Source organism: Equus caballus, chromosome 1 (genome assembly GCF_041296265.1).
Source record: "Equus caballus isolate H_3958 breed thoroughbred chromosome 1, TB-T2T, whole genome shotgun sequence".
Classification (NCBI taxonomy): Eukaryota; Metazoa; Chordata; class Mammalia; order Perissodactyla; family Equidae; genus Equus; species Equus caballus.
The window spans coordinates 35,874,567-35,899,111 of NC_091684.1; the positions used below are offsets into that span (position 1 = coordinate 35,874,567).

Below are 24,545 nucleotides of genomic sequence, written 5' to 3' on the forward strand. Positions count from 1 at the left end.
GAGTGGACTGGGGCCGTGACTGCTGTGCCCCTGCCTGCCTGTTGCTCCACGTGGGCACCTGTACTGCAGACAGCCATTGCTCTGCTGTGTGAAGTGTTGGGGATGGGAACACTGGGCCTTCATCAAAAGAAAAGTTTCTCAGAGTGGGAAGAAAAATAAATAAATACAAATTAATTATAGGAGAGCTACCTGTAGCACAGTGGTTATGTGCATGGGCTGTGAAGTCACCCTACCTGAGTTTGAATCCAAGCTCTGCCTTGTCCTAGAAGTGACAGGTAGTTTATCCTTTCTGTGACTCAGTTTCCCCATTGGTAAAATACTAATAATGATAGTACCAACCTTATAGGGTTGTTTTGCCACTTAAGTGAGTTAATACACATAAAGAGGTTAGATAGGCCCTGGCCTATAGTAAACACCCAATAAATTGTTAGTCTAAAAAAAGAATAATTAGGATTTTTTCTTAATTAGCAAAGGATAGAAGGGGGAAAGTGGGAAAAGATTAGTGCCAGATGGTAAAGGGCCTTGAACACCAGGGTAAGGAGTGACAATTCATTTATGCAGTGGGAAATAAGGAGCTATTTATTCATTCAACAAACATTTATTGAGTGTCTTCTATGGGCCTGACGCTGTTCTAGATGATTGGGACACATCAGTGAATGAAATGGACAACAGCATTTTGAAAAAGGACCAATGCAATCAAGACTGGCCTTTTGGGTATGATGGGTGTGTGTCAAAGTGTTTTGTGTGTGTTTGTGGGGAGATGAGCAGCAAGACTGTGGGCTGTCAGTCAGGAGGCCCTTGTATTGTTCTGAAGAAGAGGGCCTGATACTTGAAAGGACTCCAGGCCAGAAGTCCTGAAGAGATGTCTGAGATAACAGACAGGCGATCCCTAGTGTGGGCAAGGTGGTTGAGGAGGTGTCAGGCAGGGAGCTACAGTGGGCCAGAGAACCTCGGAACACCAGCTTTTCAGCATTCATCCCAGCGTCAGCCAACTCAGTTGGCCTGCAGTCAGGCAATCTGGTTCTAGGTCCACGTTCACCACCAATGGATTCGAGGGGCCCCAGAGAACCGAACTTCTCTGGCATCGGAATCCTCTTATAAAATGAGAGGGTCACCTGTGACGATCTCCAGGGCCCCTGTCAGCTCTAACATTCTACAGTTTTCACATCATCATGAAGAGGTGAATGAACAGGACTTCCTTTCCCATTATCAACATATATACTAGAGTCAAAAGAGAAACCATTAAAACACAGGAATCAGATGTGCAGGATAATGTACAAGAAGATTGTTTACATTCATTTCCTTTTTGAGAAAGTGCATATTGAGTTTTAAACCAAATGTATGTGTCAAGGTCTGAAAATGGGTTACTCAGATAATTTCCTTCCATACATGCAGCTGTTCGAAAGCATAAACCACACTCATCCAGTAAAACCATCATCTGTCCTACGAAGAATACGAGCATTCATCTGGCCCTTATTTTTAGAGTAAGAGGTCAAACGCACAAAGGGTGAAATGTAGTCGACTTCACTGTGCCAGAGGCAGACAGGCAGAGGAGGGCCAATTATAAATGGTAATATCTGAATTTGTGGGCATTTAAATTAGATGGCTTAGAAGATCATGAGAAATAAATCATGGAATATCGGAGTGGCAAAGAGAAGCTGCCAAAAGCCCACGTTTCATTCGCTCATTCATTCAACAAATCGCTCTCACAAAATAAATCCCCAAAATAAACACACACTGACTCATTTCCCATTGCTTGTTGGAGTTTGGTTCTTTCTTCCCCGCAAGGTCATGGAATGCGTGAACTTCAGGCTTACTCTTGTGTGTGAGAAAAGTCCTGCATGAAGATAATGAACGCTATGTTAGAAGAAACTGTAACTTTCCACTGCCCACGAGTATCGGGCACTGAAGCCAGGCTACCAGCTTTGCCACTCACCAGCTAAGTGACTTTGGGCAAGTTACTTAGCTTCGTTCTGCCTCAGTTTCCCCCTCATAGGTTTGTGATGAAGATGTTACTATTTCCACATTGTTCTGAACAGCGCCTGCTGTACGGTCAGCACTATATATGTGTTTATAAAATAAATCTTAGGTGTTAGAGGCAGCACAGGGGAGAGAGCGGCCACACATTGATTCCCTTAAAGGATCTTTCCTCTCTGCTCATCCTACTCACTCATAAAAGTACCACGGAAAACCATATATTAGATAAGGATCAGCTGTTCCTCATTTTAACTTAGGAAGGCCTGGGAGGAATTTATACTGAAAAACCTCCTGCCAGGATTGCTGAAATCAAAATGACTCTTCTCTTTAAAAAGGAGATACGAGTTTCTCAGTAGAGATGAAATTAGAATGCCCTGGCACGGTGCCCACTGGCCTCAGAGTCTGTAATTTCAACCAACTGTTTGCTTGAGTTATTTGAACCCATTTTATTCTTAGCTGTTCTGGCGTGTGAGTGATTGAGTTGTGTTGTGTGTGTGTGTGTGTGTTTGTGTGTGTGTACGCACACACATGGTGGGTGCAAAGGGTGATAGCCCAGGTGGAGGCATGATGCTTGAACCCTTGAGCCTGGGTCATTTCAGCTCCAACACTGAGAGTGGTTACCTAGGACAAATCACCTAATTTCTTGAACCTCAAGTACAATAACTGAAAACTGGTCTTGACAAGTGGTCTCTTGGGGCTCTTTTCTAGACCAATACCTATTATTCAGTAGGTTTGTTTTGTTTTCATAATGATTGCCCCTCTGCAGGCCAGCCAGAGGGCTGCTGACAATCCACTGGCTAAGACTCAGGGTGTCTGGTAACATAAGTAATTGAGAGCACAAACACAGGGTTCAGGGCCTATGTTCAAGCCCCAGCTTTGTCACTTAAAATATCTTGTGACCTAAAAAAATATCAGAACCTCTCTAAGCCTCAGTTTGTCTATCTATAAAATGGTGATAATGATAATAACAGCATCTATCTTATCAGGTGGTTGCAAGGAATAAATGAGAATACTCAAGAAGCACCTAGCATGATACCCAACAGTCAGTGCTCGTTACACAGTGGATTTCACAGTAACGGCTATTCTTGCCCCTAAGTGCCTTAGTGAGCTCTTAGGTGTACTCATCTTTGGATTGTGATGGGCAGTTTATTAGCTGGTTTTTATATTAGCTTTTAAAATCCCCAGTGAGAACTCTTTTAAAACAGGCCATCTGCCTCTTCCAATGTTTTTCTTCTTTGTATTTTTTTTTTAATTTCAAAACAAACCAGCTATTTTAAAGTATGTCTGAATGGTTGCCTATTATTCATCAGAAGAGATTCCAGGGCTTTTTGTAGAAGGATTTCATGTCAGGATGCTTTGGTCCAGGAGCTGCCTGTCCTGTTCTTTCTTCCCCATGGACAGCCCTCCACATTAGCGGGGTTTCAGTACCTCCCCCTGAGGTGTCAGGATGAGGGGGGCTGGGAGCTCAGCCCAGGGCAGCAGCAAGGAGGAGTCAGTCAGGAGAGCCCGTGGAGAGTTTTGGCCTCGGCCCTTCCAATGACTGGCTGTGTGACTTTAGACAGGTCACTTAAACTCAGCTGCATTGTCTTCATTTGTGACAAGAGTGGGCTAGCAATGGGCAAAAAACCAGAAGGACAAATAGTAAATACATGGTTCCCTTCACTAGTTATCAAAGAATTGGAAGTTATAGCAATAAAAGACATCACTTCTATGTTCATTAAAATAAAAATTTGAAAACAATGTTGCTTTTCTTTTGCATTACTGGGAGCACTGGCAAATTTCTATAACTGCTTGGGACTGGAAAACACAATTCACATTGTGTCCCATGAAAGAGAAGGAGGTAAACTTTGTATGAATCTTCATCTCTGCAACTCAGTAGATTTGAGGCTGAACCTTTTTGAGACTCCATTCATTTCCTCATTGGAGGAAAAATGGGTAAAATGGGGATAATAAAAATCATGCCCACTTGGTGGGTTGTTGTGTAAATAATGGACCTAGCCTAATGTTTGGCACATAACAGATACTTATTGTTGCTGTTGTGAAGATGACGATGATGCTTGATTCTGCCTGGTTCTATAATATTATAATGCCACTGGAGAGAGAACCCATTCTCCCCTCCTTTCTCGGATTCCATGTGGGAATCTGGCTTCTGCTCAGCAAGCAGAGCAGACAACCGCTCAGCTGCAGCCCCACTCATCCAGTTTCCTAAGGGATTCTGATCCATGGCCTCAGAGGTCCCCAGGCAACATCAAGTACGTGCCCCACACAAACACGTCCTACGACACTCACACCACCATACGTCACCACACGCACACCACCACACGTCAGATGCCAGTCCTACCCTGCCCAGCTGGCACTAACTCAGCTCTGCAAACAGACTTCTGGTCTCTCGGGCCAGACCCCTCCAGTGCCTGCACACAGAGCAGGGAGCGAATGTCCTCCCTGTGCCCCACAACCTCTGCCCGCATCTCTCTCTAAGCAAACACAAGCCAGCCCCTCCCGAGAGCTCAAGCTCTCTGATGCATGTCTGCTGCTGCCACCGCCCTGCACATCTCCTGTGCCAGCCACTGGCCTCCATATTTACCAAGTAACTCACCACACCCGGGGGAAACCCTCAGTCACTTGTTTTCAAATGCCCATTTGCTTCTGAGGAGAGTTTTTCTCTTCTTTCTCAGATTTCTCCTGCGATTCACCTCTTGTTTTTTGGTAATTCGAGCTCAGCATTGACTTGAATTGCCATGGATTCTTTATCTACTCAATATCAAAGATGTCTCTTCTCAAATGTTTCCTTGAATTCTTTCTCAATACCAGGTTCTGTTTCTGTTCCCACTTTGCAACCTAATAAGGACTGAAATCTGTTTTCAGTAGTTACTTGATTTTTTTTTTTCTCAGCTTTAAAAATAATTTCAGAGAGCCATGGAACTGAGGAACTGAAAGGAACTCATGGAGTCTTGACTTCATTCATGACAAAAATGAGGGCCCTAGGGGTGAGCTTTGTGGTGATCACACAGTGGTGAGGTACTCAGAAGCGGGAAGGCAGACCATGGATTCCTAGGAAGCGCTCCTTCTACCTCCCAGCCTGTCACATGCCCCACGTCCTTGTTACACCAGGCTCAGGTTCTACATGGCAGGGCTTCCGGCAATGACTGCACTGCCCTCTGTGGAGAGATCTGAGGGGCCTGGCAGCCCTGCAGAAACAGCTCTCCAGGTGTCCCAAATCCATCACGGACTCATTCGTCTCTCTTCCAGGCTTTTGTAAATGCTGTTTCCTCTTCCTGGTAAATCTGGCTAAGTCACATTCATTCTCTAGGTGCTTTCTCCAGGAAGCCCAGCTGAGTCTCCAATTCCGGGCAGGAAAATCTCCCATGTTTCCCCAGCAGTGCCTTCCACGCCCTCTCTCCAAGGTGGGTATTGCTCATCAGTCTTGCAACAAATCATTACCTGTTTGCATCCATCGCCTTGAGGTCTGCACGGAGCATGAGGGCAGAGCAGCAGACACAGTCACCTCATACCAAAACGTTAGTGACCTTTAAAATCTCTGCTACCTACAGAGACCCCGGTGCTGAGCACTTGAAGAAGGGAAGAGTCCCAAGGGCGGTCAAAAGTCCAAGGACAAATGACTTCACAATTTTAGACTGAAGGACTCTCCTCTAAATTTTTCAGGAAATTGGGAATAAACTTCTTATCCAAGCAAATAAGGGGAGCAGAACAATTAACCAGGCCCAGATGAGCACCCGCAAGCGCCCACCTCTTGATTCACACCCTTTCTTATCCAGGACTGTGTTTCTGCAGAAAGAAATGAGCCTTTGAGAACATCCTCACCCTATTGCTTTAGCAGCCTGGCCTTTGACCCAGGGTAACCCAGAGTCCTGGCTGCCCTTCAGGGGGTGAAGGGAAAGGAAGACTAGACCCTAAGAGAGGGAGAAAGGGATGGGGAGGTGGGAATGGAATAAATCTGGGTCTCGACTTCTCTGGATTGTTGTCCCACATTATCTCATAAAATTCCACAAACAAGCCTAAGATGTAGTCCTTTAGGGTCTCCATTTCACTGAGGGAGAAACAATGAGATGCAAAGTTCAGTAACCAGCTGAGATCACAGACAGATGGGTCAGACATTGTGCTGAGACTCACCCAGAGCATGAGGCTCTCAACCGTTGCTTCTTTTTGTAATTTCCTACAAACTTTTCTCAAAGGGGCCAGGGATGCATAGGTGTGTTCTCTCTGACCATTTAAACATTCACTTGTACGAAGAGGACAACTAGGAAGTTCAAAGCAGGTATTTTTAATACTCTTTTCTGTCAAGTTTCTCTGCTTGGCCTGTTCCCCCATCCTGAAAGGCCCTGAAATGTACTTTTACCTCCTGTGATGGTCAAATATCCACTGGGTCCTACCTGACTCCTCCCTCGCCATAGAGGCTTCAACCCGAGTTCATGTCTCCATTCTCCATACTCCTATTACATTTATAGATGGCTCTGCACAATGTAGTATTTCATAAAATTGTCCAACTACTGGTATAACAATTTATTATTTTATAACTCCCATGAAAAGAAATATTTTTGAGCATTTGCCATCTGCTGAATATATTTTCCCTATTTAATTCTCATGATAATTCCATAAAATGGATACAACATCTCCCTCCTTACAAACAAGGATACTGAGCCCTGATGAACCTGTTTGGCAAAAGTAATACATCCCAGCAGTTAGAGGGTGAGCTCTGTATTAGCCTGCCTGGGTTGAATCCCAGGTCCCTAAGTAGGGAAATGTGCACAAACTGCTTCTCTAAGCCTCAGTTTTGTGACCTATAAAATGGAGTTGCTGAGAGGCCTAACATGAGGTCATGCACATGAAGCGCTGAGCACAGGACTGGCACAGAGTACACTGCCCAGCGACTGTGAACACTTAACATTATTAGGAAGAAGCAGAGCTTAGAGACAACTCTCGACTGTGTTACTCCAGGGCCCATGCTGCCTGCTTTTCCCATAATTCTGAAATAGGTAGAATTTATTGTCCCTATTTTAAAGAAGAGGAATTAGGTTCAGATAGGCGAAGTGACTTGTTCACGATCACAGAGCTGTTAAGTGTCAAGGCTGAAGTCTGAGCCAAGTGCAGCTTTCCTTGACTTCCTGACACCATGCTGTCTGTGTTAATCTGTCAGTTTCATGTAATCCTCTTCCCTCCAACTGAGCGCTAAACTCCTCAGAGCCAAGCAAAGGCACTTCCACTTTCCCTGCATTTCCCAAATGTCCTGGCACAGCATCACACATGCTGTGCTCTCAATGCACCACTGGTCCAGAAAATACTTGTTGCCCTTGCTCAGCCTGGCACCCAGCTTGCTCTTCCAAACCATGAGCAGCATCACTCATGATGATGAAGACTCCGGAGACAGAAGGAACACAGAAAGATAATTCCAGAATCACCTAACAATTTATGCCCATTATTTTGAAAAGAAGTGAATCTAAAATAGTAATTCAAGGTGCTCTAAAAAAACCTGAATGTTCTACAGGACAAGTGCCACAGCTTCTCAATAAGTAAATGGTGTATAAAAGGAGAGGGATCTGTTAGAGATGAAAAGACTCAAGAGACGAGTCAGTCAAATGTAACATTTGGACCTCATCTGATCCCTGACTTCAAAAATCAAACATTAAAAGCCATTTTGAGGACAATCAGGGAAATTTGAATATAGGCTCATTATTAAATAATAACTTGGAATTATTTATTTGTTTAGATATAATACTGAAGTTATGTTTTTAAAAAGTCTTTATCTGTAAAAACGTATAATTAAGTATTAATGGATAAAATGATATAAATCTGAGGTTTACTTTACTCCCACGAGAGGGAAAAGTACTCCTGGGAGGAGGTTGACAAAGCAATATTGGCAAATGTTGTCAAATGTTGAAGCAACGTAATGGGCACATGGAGGTTTATTGTACTATTCTCAGTATTTTTGTGTTTGTTTGAAAACTTGCACAATAAGAATTTTTTTTAAAAAAAAAAAGAAAGAATGAATGGTGAATCCCCAGCAACCTTCTGTTTTGCTCTTCAACTACTTTCCTTCCTAGAGAGTTCAGCTTCCTTGATGATACAAGAAATCATCCTCTTCCTAAGGTCCCCGAAGGTACTCATCCAAGTGAGGTCAAACATCTGTTGCGATGACCGCTCACCTGGACCACTCTGCCACCCCTTCCCAATCACCCTGCCCCAACTGCCCTTGTCACCTTCCATCAAGCAAACTCACTGTCTTTGCCACCCCAGCTCTCCATTGCTACTATGTCCTTCCACTCTTCTAGCAAGAAACCTCAGCATCACCTTTGCCTCTTTCCTCCCCTTCACCCTCCAGGTGAGGCAGCCAATGATACTTTGGAACATGACTCAGTGGACACCCTTCCTCTCCATTCTGGCTGCACAGCTCCGTCTAAAGGCTCAGCACCCACACTCAGATTCTCGCAGTAGCCTCCTAGCAGGTCTGCCTCCTTTGACCTTTCTCCCTTTCTGTGCAAACCACTGGATTTCCTAAAACTCCAGACTGCCATGCTTGATGCTTTTACTTGGAATTGCCCATTTTGAAGCCACCGGTTATGTCCCTGTCCTCTAACACAGTCCTCTCAGGAGCTTTTATGGTTGAGCTCCATCTTATTACCTTTAGCAGCTCACTGTATACCTTCTCCAGCCATTTTAGAATGAGTCTGGTTACAGACAGACCAGAAGCTCCTTCGGGGCAGGGCTTGTCTGCCCACTACTATATCCCAGCACTTAGCTCAGCACTCAGCATACAATGGTGGGTGCTCAGTAAATATTGGTTGAGTGAATGAATAGGTTCATTAATGAACAAACACTATGAAAAAAATCATTGACTCCACTTTTCCCTCCATGTATGCCTAACTATGAAGTCCTCTCTTCAGCACAGGTCATAATCTCATTTACTCCAATCCCATGATGATTAAATCTTTAAGAACCTTTCCTGGGACACCTTATCAAAAGTTATTTGAAAATCCCAAATAAAAGATATTCTAGGGTTTCTGTTTTTCCACATACCCACAGTCTAAACAGACCTTAACTGATAGGTCAAATAATCTTAGCTTTACCTCTGAGTACATGTGAACCTGATCTAGCCACCAATGTTTCCGATCCTCAGTTTCATCATCCAGCAAAGGAGGGGGTGGTTGGGTAATTGGTGGGATCCTGCCAGTTATAATCTTCTTGGTACCTTCTTTTATAGAAGCCATAATGCCTTGTGCCTAATATGTTATATTAACTAAGTGTTCAGAAAACTTCCCTTTTATTATAGGTTCCAGCTGCTTGACTGACAGGAAAATTAGACTCGCTGATACGAAGTTCCTCTCTGGAACTCACCTCCTGATGGAGTTTCTTTCATTCCTTTGTTCAATACACATCTATTAAGTTCCTACTATGAGCCAATTCAGTTTGTCCTTCCTGTCGCTGACACAGTACCTCTTGAAAATGGTAAGTTATGCATCTTTTCAGTCTGCCTTTATAACCATTATGTTATTCCATACCCAGGGCCACCAGTGGAGACAATGGGTAGGTTTTACGGTTGGCTCATCATTTTGCAAATAAGACTGGATAAGCAACACATTCAAGGGCAAACAGCAAGGGAAAGGCAGAGGTACCTAGAATCTAGGTCTCCTAAGGCCTGGTCCAGGACTCTTCAGCATCATTCCATACTGCCCATGGGAGCAGTAAGCAGGTCAGCTGGAAGGGTAAAGAGAACTGGGGTCCAGCTTGTGAAGCCAGCTCAGCAATCTGTGGACGATCAATGAACCAATGGCCCAAATGAGGATGAATCTGGATCACAAGAAGCCCCAGGAACAGCTGGAGACGACAGCCTCACTTTCAGTCCTGGAGGTCACTCAACTCCAGATCTGCCTTGCAGCCTAAGAAGACCCCTGTCAATCTGTCCTAGTGGCATGGGAGCTGGGCCATAGCAAGGCCCAGGGGTCTGGGTAGTTCCTCCAGAATACAGAAGTAGAAGGACCATGAGCTCAGTCTTAACAGGTGGGCTCAAATCCCACCTGTGCCCCTTAGCAGCTGTGTGAAATCAGGCCCATTATTCATCTGTAAAATGAGGGTGATACCACCCACTGGGGAGGGTTTTCTGAGAGGATTAGATGAACTATCTCACATGAAAGCAGTTTGGATGGTGTTAGACCTGATTATTTCACTTTTCCCCACCTTCCAGTGCCTCTGTCTCATCTCCTACGCAGCCCTGTGGTGGCACACAGCAGGTTCTCAGTGTCAGCTATTGTTATTAAGGAACAGAAGGGTCCACGAGGTACAATAGAGAGTAAGGAGCCCACAAGAGAGGCGTGCTGCACATGGGAACCTGCCATAGCAAAGACACAGAGTGCATCTTCCCCAAATGGTTCATCGTTGGTGAGCCCTGAGGTTGGCCCAGCATGTAGCTCACAGCTCTTTCCTGGCAGAAATAAAACCAGTCTCTCTAGAAAAGAGTCAGTAAAAGGAGTAGAGGGGAAAGAGAGGCATTTTAAAGGTAATTGAAACACATACTTTGTTAAACAGATGCCAAAACAGCCTGTAGTTACCAGCAATTGGAAACAATTCCTGGGGCAGCCATGCGAGAAAAGAAGTTTTTTCTAAGAAGTTTGAATCTTGCTCTAATTTGATTAGATTTAGTTAATCAAAAATAGACTTTAGCGCTGAAAGAGGCAGTCAGGCAGAATTCCACTTCTATGGAAAATTCACCAAGAAGGGGACTGAACATCTACTTCTTCCCTTGTACTCATGACCACTAGGCTAAGCATCTCTAGACCCATGTCACTCCTCATCTGGTGGCAGCTGGGTGCATGTAGGTACAGCACCCAAAAGGCATTGGACTCTGGGTGTGAAACGCTGCCTCTTGGGGATTGATAAAGTTGTGCACTAAAAGGAGTGTCCATCACCCATGAGTAACCACCCACCTGGCCTAGGGCTTCCTCCCCCTGGTCTCCAGGCCTGGCTGTTGCCTCAGCCTGGAGCACTTCCCTTCCTCTACTCTCATCCACCATACTTTTATCTGGGGGCTACTCATCCAGCAGGCCTCCTCTTAGCTAGGACTTCCTCCAGGAAGCCTCCCCTCCTGGCCAGGTCTGGGTTAAGGAGACGTGCAAGGAGTTCCCAGAGTCACCTGTTCTTTCTCCATTCAGGCACTTATCACATCCTCCTGCTGGGATTCTCAACCGGGAAGATTTTGCTTCCAGGGGACATTTGGCAATATCTGCAAACATTTTTGGTTGTCACAACTGCGTGTGAGAGAGAATGCTACTAGCATCTAATGCGTGGAGTTCAGGGATGCTGCTAAACATCCTGAAATGCACAGACAGCCCCCATAACGAAGGAGTATCCAGCCCAAAATGTCACTAGTGGTGAGGTTGAGAAACCCTACTCAAGTGTAGTTGTTTACTGGTTTATCTTTCTCACAGTGGCTTTCTCATTCATATTTGTACCCCCAGGACAATGCCTAGCACATTCTAGGTGCTCAGAAAAGATCTGTTAAAGCACTGCATGACCTTCACCTCATCTCCTGTTTACTCCTGCTTGCTTTGATGCTGACCAACTCCCTGTACTGGCCTCTCTGTCTCACCCAGCACAAATTCGGTGTTCTGACTCTGGCCAGGCCTCCCATTCTACTCCTGCTCTATGCACTGCAGGCCATGGGTGACAGAGAGCTAGGGCCGCCTGCAGTAAAGCAGAGAACAAGGTGTCTGGACCAGTCGATTGAGCAGGGCCAGACGAAGTCAAGACTATGAGAAAGGGAAGAAGGCCTGAGCCAGCTGGGAGCAGGGCCAGGCCACCAGGCAAATCGGGCAGCTGGACTGTGCAGTTAGGGATCACAAGCTGATTAGTTTTCAAATCCTCCACATGCCTTTTATTTAATTAATGGACAGTGAATGTCCATTTCCGAGGCTGCAGGAGTCTTCTCTTCCTTTAGTGAAGCAGCACTGTATGATGAATACTTTCTCGAAATACTCAGTCACTGCCCATTTGCTTCTTTGTGCTTTTGCTACTAAGTTCACGTGACTAATTACAATTACGTGATCATAAGGGGCTGGGTAATTCTTAGCAATTTCAAGAATGAAACGTTCACAAAGACTTTCAAGATTGTGACACCACAGGGTTGGGAATTCAAAATCACTGCTGTCTAAAACCTATTTTCTTATTTGATTTATTATATTTCATGTTTTACATATATATTATAATTTATGTTCAAATGATGTAGTGCAGAGAGATGGAGCCAGGCAATTTTACCAGACAATGAAAGTTTAGGGGGTTGCCGGAGTTTCGAAGGTAAAAATTAGTTGCTTTAACCAACAGCCCCAAGATTTCACCCTTGAATTCCTTTAGAATCCTTGGATGAATGCCAAAATGTCTCCATGATTTATTCACATCCAGTTTGTCAACCAGGTCTAGAACATTCTGTGCATCTACTCCTACTTGATCTAATATCTCTACTTCTAAAGATGATTTAAGAATGATATTCATTTTGATATATTTGTCTGAAAAGATCAAGGCAAATAATTTATCATGCCTGCTGGCTCCTTTTCATAGATCCAAAGGAGTCTTCTGATAATCTACAAAGGTTCCACTGGGTCTTTGGCTGGCTCCTTCATTCTAATCACTTTCAAAAGCTCTCTTATTTTTGCTTTAACATCTGTTCCTTATAGGATGCTCCTTAAATTATATGTGGATCTTTTTCGTGGGTTTCCTAGGTGAGTTTCTCTGTTTTTCCAATGAAATTTCCATTTTTTTCCCCCAAGGTGTCTGTTTCTTGGGAATATGTTTTTGCCTTGATCAATCCTCTCTGAGCTGCATCTGGAAATTGTGATTATTATCCCAACCTCCATGGCTCTGAGGGTCAAAAGAAGTAAGGCACATAGAGGGTTTTGCCCGATGCCTGGCACAAAGCAAGTGCTTAGCAAATGGTTATTTATTCTTATTGTTTTGGCCAGAGAAGCTGGGGTAGGAAAAGGAAGCTAGTTGTTCCAACCTCACCCCCTAAAATGCTTTTTTGAATCTTGTCACACTTTGTGCTTCCCAAAAGTTGTTTGGTAATGCTTTTTAAAAATTAGTTGGCAAAATTTTTGAGTTATTGACAATTTTTTCATAATTACCATTCATGTTTTTTTAGTTCACCTGTTATGTACACATTACCTTGGTTTTCTGTTCTTGCACCAGACCGTTCATCGTAAACTTATTAGCCTCATTAAATTACAGTGGTCACAGACGGATACTCCCTGCACCTTCTACAGCGCTTCTCTTCCTTTTCTTCTGTAAAATCATTAGCACAGGAAATGATCATTTGTCCTAATTCATCCCAGGGAGGTATTTTGCCAATCTACAAACGAGTAAACACCCTCATTATTACTAATTGGCCTGATTTTTTAGCTTGGCCAGTCCTATTCCAGTTTCCAGCTCAATCTCATTATCCTTGTCAGGTGGCCCATAACCCCTTTCCACTGCCATATTTTCATCAACTGTTGGCTATTTCCACTCACTGGGCATTTCCTGACAGCATTTTTATGCTGGGGCTCCTTGGATTTCTCCACTACTCTGAGAATCTGTTTCATGACCCTGGTTTCTGACCCTTCTTTGCCAGAATCTGTTTCATGACCCTGGTTTCTGACCCTTCTTTGCCAGCTGTCTCAGGAGAGCCTTTGGTTCCTGAGAAACTCAACAGCCCTGTTTCCTGCTTTCACTAGGACTCTCAAATTCCACCTGTTTCATGGGTGCTACGTACCACAGCTAATTAAACTATATACATACATATATATATGTATATAAAATAGACTATAACTCAGCAACGACCACAAAAGGTTGTCATCTTCAGCCTCTTTCTCAGCTTCCCAAATTACCCTTGAGAACCTTCCTATTGTATGCTCCCAAATCGTGGTACTGGGTCCAAAGGGGAGAGTTGGGCATGTTATCCCTGGGACATGTATGGAACCACTTCTATCCTATTGATTTCCTTCCTGGGTTCTCATCATTTTCACCAGATGGTCTTTACCCAATTAGTGCCAGCATGCAACTCCCTTTGCCAACTCTTGCAAACATGGAGTCACTGTTCTGGAATGCCCTAAAGCTCCCCTGTGTCCTGCACCTGCCTAAGCCTGCAGTGGTTGCCACAGTTCTTTCCTCATGGGTACGATTTGCAGCCCCCACTGGATTCCTAAGTTGGACTGACCCCAATGGAGAAATCACTGAACATACAGAGTCTCTGGCAAAACCCCTCTCCACTCCACAACACACATGCACACCTGCTGCTTCTCTGTATGTCCCTATGTGGCAGGTGAGAACACGGAAATTAGTATTAGATGTCTAAGTAGTTCAAATTCAACTGGCAGCTATGGCAGAGCATGGAAGGGTGTGAAATGAACAGTAAATAAAACTCGGTAGGTGTTTGACCTTTCTGTTCTTCTTGTAGCAACAGCTCATTTGGGAAGTGTCAGAAGTGGGTGCCAGAGACAAGTGCTTATATTTTATTATCCAACCCATGTCACATTGTCACTGAGTGGACTGGGGATCACAATGTATGGGGAAGCTGTCTGTGATGGTACAGTGCTGGAGTGTAGGACTTGTACCACCTGCCCCTGAATGGCAAACTCCTTGAGGACAAGAGCTATGTTTTACTCTCCAGGTATGCCCTATAGTCCTAATATTATGACTTGCACTGAGTAACTGTTTAATTCAACTGAACATGAACTAGAAGGGATCCATCCATACAACCAGTCATTTACTAAGCACCCACCACATGCATCATACATTATGGTCCTCCCTTTCTCTCCCTTCTCTATCCCCATGCTGGGCTACTCGCCTCTCTTCCCAAGAATCTCTACTATACCTGAAGCTTCATAAGAGCAGTGACCATATCTGTATCTCAGGGCATGGCAATGTGTGGCACCTAAGGTCCCCAGTCAGCATTTACTGAGCCAATAAATCAATGAGAATAAACCTGTTTCCAACTCGGGCTGGTTTCATGGGAAACATTCTACCTAGTACTAAAGTGTGACCAATGTTCATCTGTGTCAAGCAGATCCACGTGGGTCACTTGCTATAGGACTGAGCACATGCAGTTACACTCATGGGGAAGTGGAAGTAAAAGGGGGCAGAGACAGGGTTATTTTTCCAGCACACATGTGCATGTACATATATGTATAATTACAGTAAACATTTTCAACATTACAACCTATTAAAAGAGATTTTTAATGGAGGCTCTGCTCACTTTAGTTAATGGCATCATTTCAGACTGTAATCAAGGCTAGAACTTACAGTGACCAATTGTAAGGCAATGCCCTTCACTCAGTGTGTGAACATTGCATGCCGTAGGTTTTCAAACAGAATACCTTCCCCATCACTACCCCTTTCTCCATCCAACTTCTGATTACAGATATGTGATTCATTGGCCACTAGTCTTCTTCCAGTGGGTTCCTATGGCTATTAATATCAGCAGAAGTCATTCTGAAAACTTGGAGAAGAGAAAGTGAAAAATGGATGCAGAAGGAGGCCTTCCCTTTAAACCAACGCCGTTCAAAGTGTGGTCCCGACAAGCAGCATCAGTGCCTGGAAAACTGCTGGAAATGCAAATTCTGGGGTCCAATAGCAGTCTTCTAGAATCAGAATTTCCCGCATGGAACCCACGAAGTTGTGTTTTAACCCACTGTGCGGGGGTTGCTTATGCATACTAAAGTTTGAGAAGCACCGTTCTAAAGCCGTGTTTACTTCTTTTCAAACTTCCCTCAGACACTGCCTAGGGGAGAACCGAGTGTCTGGGACCCACGGAGGAGCCTTCTCACAATTCATCTTTTTGTACTATTTGAATTTTTTTCAGCCACTCCCAAGTCTTGCAATTTCAATAGATATAAAAACAACAAATAAATAAAACCTTTATCAAGAGCACATTAAGAAGGAAAGGATGATTCCTGGCAACAGCTACTGGATGTTCCTGGCAACTATTCCTTAACTGATTTCTTGGACAATTTCCCTCTCTCCAGATGACAGGTAAGGAGGAAGAAGACAAAATGAGGACAAGGTAATACGTTGACAAAATTATATTTTGTTTTGGCCTTCTAAAAATATCAGAGGACTAAGGATATCCCTTAAGAAGATATCAATATGACAAGTAAAGTCTGGGCAACATCAGGGTTTATCATTTCCACACTATACGGCATGATTTTTTTTTTTAAAGCTCAATTATGGAGAGCATTTGTAACAACAGCTTGTCTAGATCCCTCAATAATCCAAAGAGAATGGACACAGCACAATTAAGAGTTTGCATGCTTTAACCCTTGGTATGATTTTCTCTTCCTAAAGATTACAGCTGCTCTCACACCTTCTCAAACTGAGCGTCAGGTCTGCCGCCTTATTAGCCATCTACTAAAAGGAAACACAACGGCTAAAATGCTCCATTAAAGTAATACAAAATGTAAGAGACTGTATTGCCAGTCTGTTTTCCAAAGCCGAAACAGAAGACAGCATGAACTAAAAGGGCACGTCAAACAAAAACAGTAAGAACAACTGGATGCACAAACTTCCTCTCACCCAACCCCCCAAAGTTGTAGGGTTGGAGTCCCCTACACTTAACGGAAACATTTTGTTTTCAGTAAGTAACAGGGATCAGGAGTCCCCGCATCTATCCATCTGCCACAACAACCATAGGCATTCTCTCTTACCAAGACACCCCACACCCTCACTGTAATGAGGGGTACAAATGCCCCTTGCCTCCCTTTGATAACTCAACCACTACTGTGGACACAGGAAAAATGAACTTGTGTCAAGAAATTGACAGCATTTCTCATGTCATTTTCTTTGAGTTGTTATCCATCTCCTAGGGCTGTAGAAGGAATGAACGCTTAATTGAAAATTTTAATCCTAATACTCCTCAAACATCATATGCTCTAGAAAAGGGTCATAGAAATTCGCAGATAGAATTGTGTGAGCCATTTCAAGAGTAATCTTCATAGTTTGAATTCCTTAAACACAGTACTTTGCAATAAAGTTAGCCAAATACAGAGAAACAAAACAGTTTTCAAGTTTTATTCTGGGTTATTTTTAACTTCAGATTTTTTTTTTTTTTTTACGAAAAGGAACAGAATTTGGAATTGAGTTGGTGGTGAGCAGAAAACCACTCTTCCAACATCTCTTCTTGAGCTAATCTTATCCAACGTCTAAATTGCTTTTAATGCTTGTGAATAAATAGCTTAACCACACAGATAAGCTGCGTCACCTTTCCCAGAACCATGAGCATTTACACTGAAAATTTCATTTAATAAAGTCTATTTGAAGCATCAAAAGACATGTAGCTCATTTCAACCAGGGATGCTATCAAATATGTTTGCAGTGAAATCCCAAGTATACTTTTTTCTTCTTATAATTAGTTATACTTAAGGATAGTCCTTACCAGTATCGCATTCACAAAAGCCAAAAGATAAAAAGGAAAAAAACCATCAAATCTGCATAAAGAAGATCAACTTATTCAAAAGCTAGCATTCTAAAGAATATCATGAACTAGAAGTTTTCCTGAAACTAGATGTGGATACATAACACACAGGCCATTGTGAAAGGAAGGAAAACAAACATCTAATAAACCCTCAGGATTCTTTTCAAAATCTCCTAGATTAAAATGCAAAGAAGTCATCTCAAAACTGTGATTACCAAGAAAGAAAAATTTGCATCCCTATAGTTAAGTATTTGGGGTTAAAACATTTTAGAAACTTTCTTAACTAGGAAAGAAACTTCCCTGATCCTCTTTGTGAAATGTCTCAGAGGAATTGTGTTTGGCTAACGCTGCCCAGCAGTGTGAGTGAAGGAGCAGCCCCCAGGATTCCATGCATTAAGAGCATCGGGGGACTTCTTGGAAAACGAGAACCCTTACCTGGTCTTCTCTAAGCCTCCAGCATCCACATCCATCCTTTAATAAGGTAAAATTGGGTACTGCAGAGAGAGGGAAGAGCCAACCAACCCTCAAGGCAGGCTGAAAGCGTGCAAAGCCCCAGCTGACAGCCTGCCTCCCTCTCCTGAGGCGCTCTGCCTCAGAGGCTGCACAGAAACCAAGCCCGGTGCCAAATCTTAATCCCTTTGCAGAATCTCACATGGAGCTGCCTCACCTCTTCCATTCCCGCAAAACCTCTTCCTGCTGCATTTCCTTCTGAAACTATCAATCACCGCAACCGACCCACGGAGTGAAGCCCAATCTCAAACAGTACTGAAAAATCCTGCAACACGCAGGGTGATGAGTGTTTACATTAGCCGAAATGAAATGATGTAATGGCCAGAATCAAGGGAGGGCCCCATCCAGAGTCAGGGCATGGTAAGAACTGCTGTGAAATACAACTTTTCTAGATGAAAAAAAAAAAAAACAACCAACATGCACCCTTGGGTTTTATTAATCTGGCTTCTGTAATTTTAAGGTTATTGGGATTGTTCTGATCTCATTAAGAGTATCACAGGATCATGTTTTCCAAGTAGAACTTCAGACCTTCTCAAATACCCATAGTTTTAACCAAGAGGGAAAAAAGTTAGCAAACAGAACCCAAAGTGCATTTGTGTGCAAAGAACCTGGTGTCTAGTGGGTAACGGCACCAATCCAGGGATGTGGGAACCTGCCGTATTGCAGGATGCCAGAGGTGTGAATGCCTCCAAAGTAAAGGCAACTCCCAAGAAAAGCGGTGTTTCTTTAAGCCAGAAGTCCATTTTTCTTCCCATAACTTTTGAGGAATAAGAAAGCCCAGAGGTTCCCAAAACCATTCCTGATGGGCAACTGCCGTTTATTACTTTCGGATCTCATGGTCCCTGATTTGGTGTCCCTGCGATGTCGCTACTGGATGAGAAGGGTGTTAGGGGAGGAGAAGGGGTTTATCAACAGCACCTGCTTAGGAGAGAGACCAGAGAAGTTTTCACAACTGATCAGAGGTGAGCTTGGGACTGGTGGGCATGCCAGAGGTAGACTCTTTGTTTTTCGATGTGTTACTGATCATAATATGAAATTTAAAAAAGTATTTACCTGTGCCAGGCACTGTGCTAAGCACTTTATATACATATCTCAGTTAACCCTCACAAGAACTCTATGAAGTAGATACTAATATTGTTCCTGTTCTGCAAATGAGAACTGAAGCTCAGAGAGGTTGAGTAGTGGTAAACTGATAAGTAGTGGTACCAGGTTTGTCTGAAACCCTCCCTAATCACCGATCTATTGCTCCCATCAGTTTCAGAAGTTGCACAGGCACATGATCATAAGCATGCTCTGCACTCTGCAAAGTGAAAGTGTTCCTACACAAAGATGTGGGAAGCACGTGCTTGCAGCTCCCCAAATGCAAATAGCAAACTATTGGCTGTTACTGCCCAGGAGTGCCAGGCCCCAGAGCTCCAAGGGCTTGCAAGGACCTTGGAAAGAAGGGGTAACCTCCAAATGCAGGGGGCAAAAATCAAATGTCACATAAAAGGAACACTGGCTTGGCCCAGGTCATTCATGAACAAGTTGTGTGACCTTAGTCAATCCACTTCCCTTTCTGGAGCTCAGTAAAATCAGGAAGATGGACTTTGATGGGCTCTCAGGTTCCTTCCAGTATGAAATTTCTATGACATAAGATATTAAATGATGTGAACACTGAGTGAATTATTATTATTATTGTTATTATTATTGGTGAGGAAGATGGTCCCTGAGCTAACATCTGTGCCAATCTTCCTCTATTTTGTATGTGGGGAGCTGCCACAGCATGGCTTGATGAGCAGTGAGTAGGTGCGCATCCAGGATCTGAACCTGTGAACCCCGGGCCACTGAAGCAGAGTGCGTGAACTTAACCACTACACCACCAGGCTGGCCCTGAGTTATTATTTTTCAAAATCCAGAATTTATGCATCCAAATAAGAATTCACTCGAAAATGGCAATAATTATAATAATCATTCCCACTTACTTAGTATACTATGCAATAGGCACAATGCTTAGGGTACTACATGAATATTCTCACTTGTCCTTATAAAAGCCCCCTGAGGGAGTATTATTATTCCCATTCCACGTAGAAGTGGAGGCTCAGAGGGAAGGAATGATTTGTGTAGGGCCAGCTGCACAGCTGGTAAAGGGGACGATCAAGGATTGGAGCCAGGCCTGACAGATTCCAGAGCCCAGATATATTGTCTACACCACATTGTCCATTGTTCCAATGACACTCTTATCATTCAGAGCAATTCTGGAACACCACTTTGGAAACTTCTTTCAGAACCTGTACATTCCATTTTAGTAAATATACATTTTTGAACTTCTGCTCCACGTGGAGCACTGCAGAGGGTATACACAAATAGTATACTGGCCTTTCAAAGGCTTCCAACCTTAGTAGGGGAAATGGAGGCAGACGGAGCTTAGTGTTACAACAGAGGCACCGAAGATGATGGGAGTTTGGGCAAGTGAGACGTTATTTCGAAATTATCCAAATTACTGCTAATATGCTCAGTGGTGGTAAATATCTATCCTTAGAGGGTGGATGTAATTTTGGCTCACAGGCAAGTCAATTAGAGCCAAGTCTGGGGAATAAAGTGGGTCATCAAGCTGGGCAATACCATTTTTGGTCACAAGCTAGGTGTGGCTATAAAATAGTGAGATGCATTTTCCTGTGTGGCCCAGACTAGCTCTGAAGGCAGTTCCTAAAGAGCAGTTCCAAAAACGTTTGGAGCAATGATACCATCTCCAGATTAAAGGGAGAGCCGCCCAACCGATTTCAAACGACAAGGCTTCCTGAGCACAGCACTCGACCACACCAGAGGCAACAGCCTGCAGAATCGTTGCTGCGTGCGCTCCCTATCAGCAGGCCCAGATCAGCTTTCTTGCTGCTGTGCCCCCAGCATCTGGCACAGTGCTTGGTACAGGGAAGGCTCAATAAACATTTGTCGATCGATTGAATGAGAGAGAATTTTGAAAGTAAAAATTCTGGATTATTTGCTTTTAAAAACTGTCATTATTTGATAAAACTTGGACATTTGCATATTTACTCCAAATTTACATATTAATCCAAATTAAGATTGGGTTTACCCAGTCTGTCTGCCCTAGGTGGTCAGCCTGACCATGACCGGCCACAATAATTTCCCATCCGATCCCTACTTGTGGCCATTCTTGTATTCAGTGTGAGGAGGAGTGAGCGCAAGGCACTAAAGATGCCACCACACAGGATCTGCTTAGGGCTTGTGGCCAAATGAGGTGACTGATTCCTCATTTAGCGACAGCTCTGAAAGTCAGGCAACCACTGGAAAATACCTCTAGAACCCCATCAGGGGTGGGCAGGGCACTTCAATGGACTTGTAGAGCATCCCACAGCCAAGCTGGCCTCCCAAAGGACCTAAGTCTGGGGGAACCCGGGCTGCCCCAGGAACCATCCCCCAACCACAGCCCTACCCCATACACATTCCAGAAAATGGGTTGACATCTCTGGGACTGTGGGTTCTCAAATCAATAGGACCAACTAGGGTTCAGAATAGACCTCAGGATAGTCAGAAGCCAGAGAGGTTTCTCCAGTCTTCTGTGGTCATCAGTTCTCCCCTTCCCCTCCTTGTCTTTATCCCTGTTTTCAGTTTGTTTGTGGTTGGCTTACTAATCATGCACATAAACAAGCCAATACCAGCTGGGCCAAGGCCTCTCTGCCACTAGGACTCCCAAGGCCAAAGGAATTCTTTGGGTCTAACATCCACCACTCGTGAAGGAAGGGGTGGTCTCTCACTAGCTGTGAGACTCTGCTCAGCTACTTAACCTTTTGGTGCCTCACTTTCCTCATCTTTAAATAAAAATAATAGTACTCCCAAACACAAGGTTTTTGAACGAGAAAACACATACAAAGGACTTAGAATAGTGCCCAGTCCGAAGTGGGTCCTAACTACATGTCAGTTGTTATTGTTGTTGTTTCAGACTCGCTGAGAGTGGGGAAGGAGCCAGATGATGGAGAAGTCACGTATTTCTCCACCTATTTATTATGTCTTTCTGCACGAATGATTTAAAGCCACAAAAGGATGTGGTGTGGTTTCTATATTAAAGTACATAAAATCAGACAACAACAACATCCAGTTCTAAGAAGGATTTAGAGACCGAAGTTGTCTGAGGGAAGCTGCTACTGCTAACCACTGCATTTAGCTCTGAGCTTCTCGGCAAATGGAGTCATAAGAGAAACACACTGAGAGGGTATCACAGATGTCATCCAATCAGAAAAAATAGAAGGGTTCGAGCAGAGAGACAAATGCTTTCCTGGCTCCAAATTTCAAGAGGAATTTATAAGCTGGGATGTAGGGCACTGGGTAACAGAGGACAGTGCCTTCCCCAGGACTCACACGAAAGATACGGAGACATTATTCCAAGGGGCCAGACTTACAAGGCCCCTCCAGAAAAGCCGAGGGCTCACATTAAACTGTAGATCGAAGGAGGCGTCTACGGTTTCGCAGAGTGTCAGTACTGGAATGGCCTGTCGTCCACTGTCCTGGTTTTATGGACGTAGAAATAGCGGCTGGGAAGTTGAAGGGACAGCTGGCCGAGGACCCAGACTCAGAGCTCCTAGTCAAGTGCCTCTTTTCCTCCCTGAACTCTCGCCCTCTCCCTCATTTCTTCCACCAGCAAAAAGAAGCTTCCCTCAGTCCTTTTCCCTGTGGGAAATGACAAAGCTGTGTAGCCTCTTTCACACTGTGGGAATCCCTTTTCTTTATGTTTGGTTAAAAATAAATATGAAAATGTTTAAATTTTCAGAGTCTGGGCTGGAGAGCTGCCAGGTGGCCTCAGGAGTCTGCAGACCAAAGCCGCTCTCAGCGTTAAACTGTTGGCTGCCTCTGCTGGTTGTGGAGACGCACTCCATGCCGTGGGATCCAGTTTTAAAAGGTTGTGTGTTTTAGCAGCCACTAGTCTTAAAAGCTTTCTAAGCGCCCCACGGTGTGCTAAGTGCCCTAACTGATAGCCTCATTTGATCCTTCCAGCAACACCAAGAGGAAAGTTCTATTATTAAACCAGGACTTGAGCTGTATTGGTTGCCTCCAGAGCCCAAGGTCTTAACTACAAACTCTCAGTTACATTTACAGAATGGGAGTCTTTGCTAGGCAGGAACAAAGTCTGGCAACCATGCTTCTGTCCAGCCCCCTGTTTAAGCAACAAATTTTCTGAGGCCAACACTTGGAGAACGTCATACAAACTGTAGCTGGTTATCCTGAAGTTGTAGGAGACTCTTCTGGAAAGACGGCCGCATAATTGGGACAATTCTTTAATTGTGGCATCTTGGGAGCAACATCAAAACAAGGCCCCCAAATACATCCACACGCCATCCCTAACAGGGAAATTTACTTCTAGCCAATCACAGGAAACGGGTGTTTACTATCATTGAGCTAGAAGTAACTGGGGGCAACAGAGTCGGGTGGCTGAGTGCACAGGCTGCACAGTTCCCAAACCCGGGTGTAGTTTCTGGCTCTGTCACATTCTAGTGTGTGACCCTAGGCAACTGGCTTAACCTCTCTAGGCCGCAGTTTCCTCTTCTGTAAAAGGAAATAATAAGAGCAGTACCTCCTTTATAGAGATGTGGCCATTACATGAGATAATATCAGGAAAGGTTAATGTGTGTGGGCATTAGAGGAGATAACATCAGTAACGTTGTTTAGAAAAGTGGCAGCACATACTCTGGGCTCAATAAAAATTAGCCAGTGACAGCAGACACATGATTCAAGGCAGGTATCAGAGTACAGATTAATGGTTGAAATCTGTAATATAAGGGCCCTTAATACGAATTAGATGCTGCTAAACATCTGAGGCAGTTTCCCATTTTCCATATACATCTTGATTTTATTTTACCCAACAGACACCTTTCTAATTCACAAAGCAATTATGGCACCATATTTTATGGGTTCACCTAACTTCCTAGCAGCAAATTGGCAACACGTAATATATGTACTTCTAATACTTGACTGAGAATGTAAACTCCAATTCTGTGCTGTACCTTCTTACCAGGAGCTTGATTGTAAAAAGTAATAATCATAGAGAATTGCACCAAAAGTATGATTGGCCCATCTGTTCCTCTTAAAATTTTAAATTATAGTCTTCCTTCAAATCAAATCATCAGAAAGCCACATATCTAAAATATCAATATTTTTACTTCACATAAAATTGCTTTTAATAAATTTGCTCCAGTGTTTTGCCATTGGCTTTTCAATAATGTTCTATAGTTTTCAGTGCACAAGTCTTGCACCACTTTTCTTAAATTTATTCCTAAGTATTTAATTATTTTTGATGATAATAAGAATGAAATTGTTTTCTTAATTTGATTTTGGAATTGTTCATTGCTAGTGTAAAGAAATACAACTGATTTTTGCATATTGACCTTGTATCTAGCCATTGGCTTTTATTGATGGATATTACAAATAAATTCATTCATTCATTCAAAAAATACATTACGAGCACCTAATTTGTGTCAGGCATTGTGCTGGGCACTGGTATATAATGAAGATTGAAGTAGATATGGTGCCTGCCCCCTCAAGGAGCTTGGGGTCGAGTAGGGGAACCAGGTCCAGGAAAGGTACACTTCCTCATTACCGAGAAGAAGCTGATGAACTC

General features: G+C 43.6%; 1 protein-coding gene across 9 annotated transcripts in view; it reads right to left on the reverse strand.

Moving 5' to 3' along the window:
- PLCE1 (phospholipase C epsilon 1) overlaps positions 1 to 24,545 on the reverse strand; it is a 298,532-nt gene that overhangs the window by 189,613 nt on the left and 84,374 nt on the right. Inside the window, exon 1 of one of the 9 annotated variants that reach the window (XM_070261762.1) lies at positions 18,093 to 18,304. The exons of 6 other annotated variants lie outside the window; for them this stretch is intronic. In XM_070261762.1, coding sequence (XP_070117863.1) covers positions 18,093 to 18,101 — 9 coding nt within the window. In that variant the 5' untranslated portion in view covers positions 18,102 to 18,304. Of the gene's footprint in view, positions 1 to 18,092; positions 18,305 to 24,545 lie in introns of those variants that run through there. 2 more of the 9 variants (XM_070261761.1, XM_070261763.1) reach the window with 2 other exon arrangements.